This window comes from Poeciliopsis prolifica, unplaced genomic scaffold (assembly GCF_027474105.1).
Source record: "Poeciliopsis prolifica strain line A6 unplaced genomic scaffold, Auburn_PproV2 SCAFFOLD003, whole genome shotgun sequence".
Taxonomy (NCBI): domain Eukaryota; kingdom Metazoa; phylum Chordata; class Actinopteri; order Cyprinodontiformes; family Poeciliidae; genus Poeciliopsis; species Poeciliopsis prolifica.
The window spans coordinates 14,186,093-14,196,699 of NW_026562378.1; the positions used below are offsets into that span (position 1 = coordinate 14,186,093).

At 37.8% G+C, this 10,607-nt stretch overlaps 1 protein-coding gene across 1 annotated transcript; it reads right to left on the reverse strand.

Moving 5' to 3' along the window:
- Positions 1 to 351: 351 nt before the first annotated feature.
- Positions 352 to 10,291, reverse strand: bap1 (BRCA1 associated protein-1 (ubiquitin carboxy-terminal hydrolase)). Its single transcript, XM_055027570.1, has 17 exons — positions 10,117 to 10,291; positions 9,878 to 9,907; positions 9,705 to 9,759; positions 9,437 to 9,569; positions 8,175 to 8,294; positions 7,192 to 7,253; positions 6,890 to 7,032; positions 5,719 to 5,797; positions 5,496 to 5,619; positions 5,207 to 5,303; positions 4,504 to 4,679; positions 3,991 to 4,124; positions 2,795 to 3,258; positions 2,465 to 2,691; positions 2,200 to 2,292; positions 2,032 to 2,104; positions 352 to 1,156 (listed from the first exon to the last, which is right to left on the reverse strand). The coding sequence occupies exons 1-17, from the start codon at positions 10,154 to 10,156 to the stop codon at positions 1,023 to 1,025; spliced, it is 2,184 nt and encodes a 727-aa protein (XP_054883545.1). The 5' UTR covers positions 10,157 to 10,291; the 3' UTR covers positions 352 to 1,022.
- Between the last annotated feature and the right edge of the window lie 316 nt (positions 10,292 to 10,607).

The following is a 10,607-nucleotide window of genomic DNA, read 5'->3' on the forward strand; positions in this document are numbered from 1 at the left end:
AATTAATGACAAAGGAAGCCACTATTTACATGTAATCAGAACAAAAACTAAATTGGAAATTTTAAAAATCTGTCCATGTGATCAATTTAAAAATATATATATATTTATGAATAGCTTTAGTTACAGCAAATAGATCTGAAATGATCCCATTTGGTCTGAATAATTACTCTCCCTAGTGTACGGCTACTGTCACTACAACCGATTCACAAAATCACCCAATGTACAAACCTATAAAAACTCTTCAGATTTTTTTTCTTATATATATATAAAGCATTTAGAGACTCCAAATCAGCCACTGCTGGGATACCACATTTAAAACTCCAAAAGTCAAAGAAATCTGTCTTAGACTAATTTGCTTTGGTAACTAACTTTATTTCAGAATAAACTGGCAAGCACAGAGAATTACCGAATTTAGTCTACGGGCCAAATAACATGTAAATATATACAAAAATATAAAGCAGCACAAATTCAACTTAACTCACTCTGAGATCCAAAACAGGTACAAACACAAAATCTCTGTGTATATTTGCAGAATCCCCTAAAGACACAAACAAGTAAAGACCTTTAAAATAAGAAAGGCATTTCAAACCCTTACAGAGTCATATTGTCAGTTTTAAATAACATGATAAAAAGACAACAGTACATTACAAGGTAAATTCCTCCACTGAATGTGTTGAGGCAGAAATTTACTGAGAGTAAAAAAAAAACAAAAATTGTATTTTACCAAAAAAAAACAAACATTCAATACTTCATTGGCACTGAGAAAATATTGACTTTTAGTTAATAGTTCAGTTGCAGAAGTTTTACATAAGCTCAATCTGCTTGAAAGTACTGATGATAAAAACAATGCAAGCATCACACGAACAAACATTTACGAGAGCAAGACCAAAAACAGATTTCATGAAGCACAAAAAAAAAAAAAAAAATACAGCACAATACTGTCGAAAGGAATGATTTTCAGAAGTGAAGCAACATCATTTTATTCCTTGCAGTGATTACTTGGTGTTCATTTGACTTTGTGACTACTGGCGTTTGGCTTTGTAAGGTCGGGAGCGTTTCCTTCGATCAGGCTTTCTCTGCTTGTGCAGCCGGCCGATGCTCACTCCCTGCCGGCGGCGCACAGAGATGTTTTGCTCCACGAGGCTGGCCAGCATGCCTGCAGAATATGCATCAAAATATTAGGGAAGGTAAGGGACAATTTTAGCATAAGTGGAAGGTAGTTTTTTTTTTTTTTTTTGTTAATCTTAGGTAACAAACAGATGAAAAGGGATAAAGGTTTATCTAGCATGTGACAGATTTTTTTTTGTCTAAAATCTTAGTGCAGACATCCTGAACAAACAGGTTTCAGTGTGGAAACGTCCAAGAGTTTGACACTAATGCTTTAACACAGACCTACAGAAAATACTCTTGGTCCTGGTCAATCTCCATAGCTAAGCAAGAAAAACTTTAACTGCCTAAGAAGCACAAAATTACAGGTCAACACTTGTAAAATATATTAACCACCTATGCAATTCCATCTTTGTCACTCTTTTAAATTGTTTTATTTCTGGCATGGAAATAAACACAGAAATCCTGACCTAGAAGGTCAAATAGAACGGTTTGTAAAACATTGTGAAGAAAATAATACATGTCCTGTGAAGCCTTTCTGGAGGCATGAGATAAATGAGTTAAATTTTCATATGGTAGGTTAAATGAACCTATTTTTTTAAGGATTTTTATAAGAGTGAAGGTCCTCACAAGCAAGTTAAGCCCAAGACCAACACATTATTACAATTTAACTTTGAATATCTTGAAGATTGGGGAAAGTGGGGCTTCTTACAGAATAAAAATAACTACCCAATCTTGTTTAAATATTGAAAATGTTTTGTTTTTAACCTTGATTCAACAGCCTAGAAGCAAGGAGCTGTGCAAAACTTTTACTAACTTTCATTAATTAGACCACAAGACAGTTTTAAATGACAGATTTTAATAAGGGTGGAAAGAAAGATTAAAAATCAGCAGCAGGTATCAAAAACGACTGGGTTTTTTTACCTTCTTGGGCCAACATTGATATAAATGTGCAGATAAACTCGTCGTAATTGTGAGTCCTCCTCTGATCATCTATCTGCACAAATAAAATAAACATTTAGACTCAAAGTCAATAAAAACACATTTTGACCAAAAACACTGAATTCAAGGTGAATTAACAGATGCACTTACTTTGAATTTCTTTCTCTTTTCTACTTCCTCCTTTAGAAACACCTCATAATTGCCAATGTCAGCTTCTACACACTTGAGTAGTGCAAGCAGCTCCTGCAAAAAGGCAATGAGGTGACTCCCTGCTTGTGTTTACGTGTTTCTACCCATCACAGGCATCAGCTTTCTTACAAGCAGCACAAGCAAAAAAAAAGATCTAAAAGTGCTATACAGTCTAAATATGCCCTGTAAGGATATGTTGTGCAGCACTTTACAACAAAGGACTTACTTTTGGAGAGTACTTATCCCCTGGTGGCTTGCTGTCTGCTCCAGACTCCGTAACATTGAGCTTTTCCTTGCCAGGTTTCATCGCTGCACCATCTTCGTTCTCGTCTTCTTTCTTCACCGCTACAGATGGTCCCTCATCTCCTTCTTTTATGGCATCTTTTTCATCTTCCTTCACTTTGAGTTTTACCTTCTCAGGGGTGCAGAGCTTCGTGCCTTCAGCAGAATCTCCTGTATAGGTAATGAAAACAGATGCAGCATATGGTTTACAAATTAGGAACTCAAGTTTTACTCAAGAAAACTAGACTGCAACGTTCACTTCCTGTTCTCTCACCAGATGGAGGGAGAGCATAAATGACTCCGTCGTCTTGTAGGTGCAGCAGCGATGCACTGACTGAAGGTCCCAGTTCTCTTACGGCGCGGTTATGTCTGGAGTCCAGCCTCAACATTTCATCCTCTCCGAACAGCACACGGGACAGATGGGAGGCGACTGGGCTCGAGGGACGCGTGGCCGCCTGAGAGCGAGCCGGCGAGCGCAGCGGGGAGTTGAAGGCGCTGCCAATTTCAGAGGCCGTGTCCGTGCTTTCGTTGCTGGGTGTGGGGGAAGGCTGCGAGGCGGACGTGATGCAGATACCACCGGTGCGACCTTCAGTGCGCACAGACAGAGGGGTGTTTACACCATCTTTTCTTTGAGCTTCCTTCTTCAGTTTCTCTGCCAAAACGTTGAGGGCAATCTGGCTCTCCATCCCAGTTCCAACCCGTCCCGTTCTGGACCGCAGGCTCGCCTTTCGTCTGAATCTAAAAAAGAAAAAGAAAAGAAAAACATATTTTAAACATCTTATCAAAACAAACGAATTCATTATTCAAATATTTAGAATTCTCTTTTTACTTTAACACTTTTTTTTCCTACATTGCAACCACAAACCTCTGTGATTTTTGGAGGGATTTGTCTCATTTACATGAAAATCTTGTTTGTAAAAAATATAACAATGTCAAATTTAGAAACTGGTTAACTCTGATTTTGAAAGCTTCACTTTCTCATTCAGACACCTTGATGTGGTTACCAGAATGTTCCACAATGGGAGTAGTTTGTTCAGAGTTGTATCTATTCTTATCAGGGCCAAAAAGTTACATTTTTGTCTCCTCCAGCCACAGAATCTTGTTTCACATGATTGCCGTTTCCCCAACATGACATGTAGCAAAGTGCCATGAAGATTTCCCAAGACTGTCTTTGACTTTCTTCCTGCTGCTCTTCTACGAAGACGATTTTTGTGAAGAGCATGACTAACAGTTGCTCCACAGACAGATTCTCCGCCAAGCTGTGGATTTTTGCCGCTGATTACCAAATTTTTTTCTGGCCTGTCTGCTGTCATCCTTCCACTTCACAGTATCGATTATTCAGTAATGTTCTCTAATCAACCTCGACCTTAGAGGCCTTCACTGAACAGCTGGATTTATTTTGAGAACAAATCAAAGCTTGTAGTTTTAAAAAGCCCTTGTAAGACGCTACATAGAAACTAAAACTCTTGCCTGCTGGAAGCACTGGCAGAACCTGCTGCTTCTTCCTCGTCTTCATCAAATTCATCTTCATCATCTGAGAACGGAGGCTGAGGAGGGCCGGCTGTCCGAGAGCGTCCGACACCAGCTGCTAGATCTTCCTCCTCCTACGAATCAGAGCAAAAAAGTTTACAGTCAGGAAAGTTTTACTTCTTCATGACACCAAAATACTAAAAAAATCTAAACAAAAGGAAGGACTTTGCCAGGTAATTGTTCAGAGTTATGTTTAAATGCAACTTTCACTGAAGGTATTGAATTTAAAAGTTTTTGTGTTTTCAATTGAAGATAAGAGGTTTGCAGGGTTTTAAAAAAAAACAATACTGTGATATATTTCGGTGTATTTTTTTGAGACAGTTCAATTTTTGATGGCATTTTCCTCCCAAAGCTCCAAACCCAACAACTCCCTGATTAATCCATGATTGGTGACACAAAACTGCAATTTCATTCCAATTGAAGTGCCTGGAACATCTTCACGCTCGCTCTAACCTGCATCGGGGACTTGGCGTAGTTGTGGTTGTCAAGGAAGGCAGGTAGGCGCTGAACGATGGGGTTGACTTGCTGGGCTCCTCCTCCTGTGGGGGCAGCAGGTTTTCCCATGACCTTTGAGCTTCCAGAGGAACCAGCTCCATCCTTGGACTGAACCCCCGACTCATCCACTGAATCTAGAATGAGAACTGATTGAGTTTCACATTTCTGAAAAACCCATAGATGGATTATAGGATGTGAGACGAAGACAGAAGGCATGGAAAATGAAGAGCAACGTTTTGGCAAAGATTCTCAATTAAACTCAAGTCTGGTATGCATCTGAAGAAAGATTATCCTTTGATCTAAACTCGTTCCCTGTAGGTCAGGCGGCATGTTCAAGGTCATCATCCTGCTGGAAGAGGAACATCCACCTGTCTCCTTTCCTATGCTAACTTCACAGGTTTTCTACAAAGACTGGCCTGTATTTAGTTCCAACCAGCAACACTGACCAGCTTCTATTCAACTTTCTACAGATGCGCCTCCTCACAGCATGATGCTGCCACTACCAGGTTTCATTGTAAAGGTATAGCTTTCCATTACAAAGAGTGTTGGATCAAGATTAAACTATGACTTTCCTTGAACATTGGCTTTCTTCTTGCCACTGTTCCATAAAGACAAGATTGGTGAATTGAAAACGGAGCTAAAGTCCTTTTTGGGACAGTACCTGCATCTGCTTCTTTCTTGATGGTGTTTTCATCTGGAGATGAAGAGTTCTGCTGCTTCTTGTCGTGAACAACCTCAGGCTGAGTGAGCCGGATCATCTGAAGACGGGACATATTTTATATTTTATGAAATTATTATTATATTTTCATTAAGACAAGGACCTGAATCTGTAGGAATGCTCAAGAAGATTTTACTTGGGTAAAGTTTGAAGCCGCTAAACGTGACAAATGCATTTCCACTGAGTCAAGAAGCGATTTAGTATCGAAACTTAGTTTGACTCAGTTCCTGACCTTCTGCAGACCCTCCAGAATGATCTGCCGGTTCCTCTTTAGAATTTCCAACTTGGACTCATATTTCATTCTGCGGTCAGGCACCACTGCCATCAGGTTGAAGCGGATATCATGGTACGGCTCACTGGAAAGAGGAAGAGGAGCAGCAGTATGAGAATTAAGCCCGAAGGGCTGGCATAGAAGGTAAAGCCCTACTGCTTTTGCTAAATGGTGCATGACTCACCCAGCAGTGGCCAGGCCGATCCTCTCCATAATAACACGGCGAGCCTTGTCAGTCCATTCCTCATCCTCTCCCCAGGGCCCTAAAGGATTGTGTTATAAATCTACATCATTTAAGAGCAAAACATCTCCAGCAGCTCATAGAACAACTTGAGATGTGATGAAAAAGTTCAAGAAACAACATAATTTATAAGGTGAATAAATGCCTTAAGGTGAAATAAACTATATTTTCAGACAGACCGGTCTTTTATTTTGTATTTACCTTCGACACCAAAATTCCTAATGTTGATTGAGACTATACATGACTTCAGTTAAAATTCCTCATAAATAGTTTTGTTTTACTTTTATTTTGAATTTGGTATTGCCATTATTAATGTAGATAACGGAGTGAATGATAAATGAAATCATACATTTAGAACATTACCTAAGACAAAAGAGCTATTCAAACTAATTTGGACCTAGTAAAAATGTTATTTCTCTCCGAACTTAGAAAAAACTACAAGAAAGTCTTTGTTATTTCTGACATCTAAGTGTTTAACTGTGGCATCTTCATTTCATTCAATTCTGGACTTTGACTAGGCCACTCCAAAGCCTTAATTTTGGTTTCGGATTTTTGTTGAGTCCAGAGTTATATACTCCAGTTACACTCGAGCTTAACTTCACAAACTGTTACCTGGACTTTCTTACTCAGGCTTCATCGTCCGTTCAATTATGACAATTCACCCTGAAGAAGTAAAACAGTGCTACACCATCTTATTAACACCTGCTTATGGCAGATCCATTAGGAAACACACCTTCCAAAGCATTTTGTCTTGTCAGTCCACAGAATGTTTCATCAAAAGTCTAGAGAATCATCGTGATGTTTCTTAATTAAACTTCAGCTTTTGTGGGGGGGTTTTTTGTTCTGCAATGTTTTTCACCTCAGAGTCAGACCTCAAGGGCCAGTGTGTAAAAGGAGTGGAGCACTATATATATACTTCTCAGTCTAGAAATGTGCAGTCCTAGGCACAGCCAAGATACTGCGCAGGACCTTCAAGCTCCCAGGCCTCTGGTAGAGGACCCGAGCTCAGAGGATAAGAACCACCTGCGGTGGGTGAGAAGGGAATATATATATATATATATATATATATATATATATATATATAATATATATATGCACCCATATAAAGTCTCACCATGATCAATGGGGTAAGCCTTGAGCCCATCAAGCTCAAAGAGGCGGTCTTTGATTGGCACATAGCTGACAAAGTGGAAGGCCTCCATCGTCCTCACTGCACTGATCCCATTCTGTTTCTCCGGAAGGTGCCTGGGCTCCGGCCTCCATGGAAACATCAAAACAGGGAGTTTGAGAAAGTGATAAATGCACAAAAGCATGTTATGTTACATAACATGTCAGATCAGAAAAGAATATATATATATATTTTTCCCTCTTCAGACCCAAGGCCATCTGAGAGTTTCTTAAATAAGTATAACCTACCTGGCATGGCTGTTGTGTGCCCTGGCGAGCTCTGGAGCATTTCCTATCGCGTAGCCTTTGCTCTGGAAGCAAAGAAAAATATACAATGTGAAAATTTTGTTGAGAAAATACAGAATGTGTTGAAAGAAAAGGAAACACAAAACAGAACAAATGTAGCTAAAAGAGTTTCACACAAAACATTTAAAACAAATAGGACTAATATTAATGCATTGTATTTTTTAAACTTCTACTTGAGAAATATTTTGCAGAAGTGCTATGTTTACCAGAGGTTCTTTGAGGTTCTGGCTACTCTACCAACCTCAAATTACTCCAAAGAAAGACAAACAAACACATTTTAACCAAAAGTGCACTTGTCTAGTGAGATGTCTAGTTTGTACACCAGTTTTATTGTTCTACTTTTTTCCATCTCCTGAGCCTGATGTGTCACTTGAACATACAGTCGACATAGTCACTGGAAGTACTTTGCGCAGATCTAGCATTTATATTTTACCCACTGTAAGTAAGAGTTTAAAAAGTTCTTTATTGTGGAAAATTTGTTTTGTCATTATGTAACTTATTCAATTTTTGTATTACTCTAAAGACCAGAAAATGTACAGAATTTTCTATCGAGTCTATGAACATTTTGTTTCCACAAATTAAAATCGATTAAACAAAACTACTTAAGTTGCCTTTTACCAAATACTTTTTTAAAGTAATGTTTTAGATGATCACTTTTTACTGATACTTCAGTAAACATATAGTGAAGCAACGTTACTCTTACTTGGGTACAATTTCTCACCTCTGGTTATGCTATAAAATAATAGAATACCATAATGAAGACTGTGTATTGTTTTAATGTATATTTTAGCATCATTCATATGAAAAGCCATGATGTTTTATTTTGCTGTAAGAATTACAATATTTAACAGCTGTATTTTTTAAAACATGTGGAAAATAAATCCTTTGAAAGCAGACGTTAATGGTTGAGTGGAGGGATAACTTACCTCAGGACTGAAGCCTTTAGTAAAAGCCTTTATGCGACTGAGGGTGGTACCAAGTTCGACTCCACTGCAGTTCAGAAGAACACTCAGCAAGGCATGAGTGGCACATGAGTTTGGTATCAGCTAGAAAAGGGCAAACAGATAAAAATGTTGAATGACTTTATTATTATTTTGGGCAGGAAGTGGTTTGAATCTGCATGTAGAAAGGAGGCTTTTGCAGTGGATTTTTTTTTTTATTGACATGTTACAACCCCAAACTTCAGTGTGCAGCTGTGATCTATATAGGTAAATTCCTTGCTTATAAAGAACAAGGATTTATAAGTCTCATGGGTTTTTTTTTGGTTTGTTTGTTTTTTTACGTACATCATTTTCACCTTTTGATCATACCTACACATTTTAGTATGAATCCTACACACATTGACTTTCTTGCTATAAAGCCACTTTTAAATAATTTGATAGTAATTAACCAAGAATCACTGGGACACAATCTGTAACATCCTGCCTGACATTGGAAGGTGTTGCTTAGATCGTTCAACATAATAATACCATCTTTTTTGTGAAGTGCACTGGCCCATATTGCCCCTTCAACATAATGCTTCCCAGACCACTATCTCATAGATGTGATGGTGTTCTCAGGCATACAAGTTTCTCCCTTTTTCCTCCAAATGTAACAGCAACTGTTGTTGGCAAACACTTTAATTATGCCTGTTTTATTATTCTGACATTCATCAAATAGAAGTTATCCATAGTAGGAAAAGCTTAGTTTGGATTAATGTCAGACAGTTGGAAAAGAAAGTTGCCTTTTTAAATATTCTGTGTAATCTTCAGTTATTAACTTTAACAAAAATCAACATATATGAGCATCTACTTTTTTAAACCAAAGACATTTTTTGTCCATTATTTTATATTTTATATTATTTATTATAAAATACAAAAACTGTTCTGATTTTTTAACATGGATGCAAGACTTCAGCATGATTTAAAAGTATCAACTATTTTAATGAATGATTTACTTAAACTCCAAAACTTCTTTAACTTCTTTTACTGACAACGAGTACCAAATTGTGACATTAAGCATCTTCAATTACTAACAATAACTATTATTGTTCTACTCAGACATGCATACTTTCCATTTACATATGTGTATATAGATGTATCATTCTCATTCATAAGAATCTACACTAAAATTCAATAATTGAAAGAAACACATAAAACAATGCGACAGTGATAAACATAAGTGTTATATCCATGTATAAAACAGTTACCTGATGAGCAAAGAACATGTCATTTACAATTTCCTCATCTATAACTGAGGTCTCATCCACCAAGGTGTTGACTTTTCTCCTGGACCGACGCTCTTCAATCCACTTAAAAAGGAAGATGAAGCCATAAACAGGACTGAAAAGGAAAATGACACACACTTTTACTGCTGTCAAAAAAATGCATGAACATTTCTATGTTTCTATATGTACATATGAAATGTGTATTCTCGAAAAGTTGTTGTTTTGCAACCTAACTGACCAAGCTACACACCTGTGACATTTACTTTGTAGATCATAGATTTCCTCAACTTGGACGCCTTTGACACCTAGAGAAACGTGCAAAAGAGAAACGTTAAAAATCCAGGATTTGTTTTTTTATATTTGTAAAGAGTTATTGTTAGTAGCAGATCTGTGAAGATTTTAGTCTGTAAACTAAAGGCTTACCAAAATCTTCCACCAGCAAAGTAAACAGTCCTGCAAAAACAAAACAAGTCGGTTAAAACTGCAAATAAATACACTGAAAAATTACAAAAACAAAATATCAGACGTCACTTTACATGATAGTTGTGCATTGTTCTACATTAGGGTCAATTTCTAAACGTTTATATAATAGCTGCACTGCCCAGCTGGCTACATGTGGAAGCTAATGTTTGTTAGCCTAAGTATCTGCCGATATTTCTCACCTGGATCACTCTCCAACTCCAGCCAGCCTTTGTTGTTCATTTTGAGCGTGTGGAGAGGAGTCTAATATTTAAGATACATTCCAGTCCATGTCCAGAGGCGGCTGAAGATGTTTTGTAGCTGAACTCAGTTTCCTCTCGCGTAACAAACGAAGACAGATAACATAAACACAATAGACAAAACTGGTCGCTGACGAATTACGTCATCAGAAGGCGACAGATGGTTGTCACAAAACAAAACAGTCCGGCCTCACCGGGATTCGTATCACCTTATTAAAAAGACTAGAATTTTTCTCTCCCTACTGACTCTTAGAGAACAAGTCGTGAGACACTTACAGCTCAAATTGTGCTTTAGCATTGGAACATCACTAATGGAAAAACCCCACAGGCTTGAATGCAAAAATTTATCTCCAACCTCAGTTTCTAAATCCAACATGGCTTCCTCAAGCATAAAAGGCAGATTTAACACCAACAGTAAAGTTTGCCACATTATA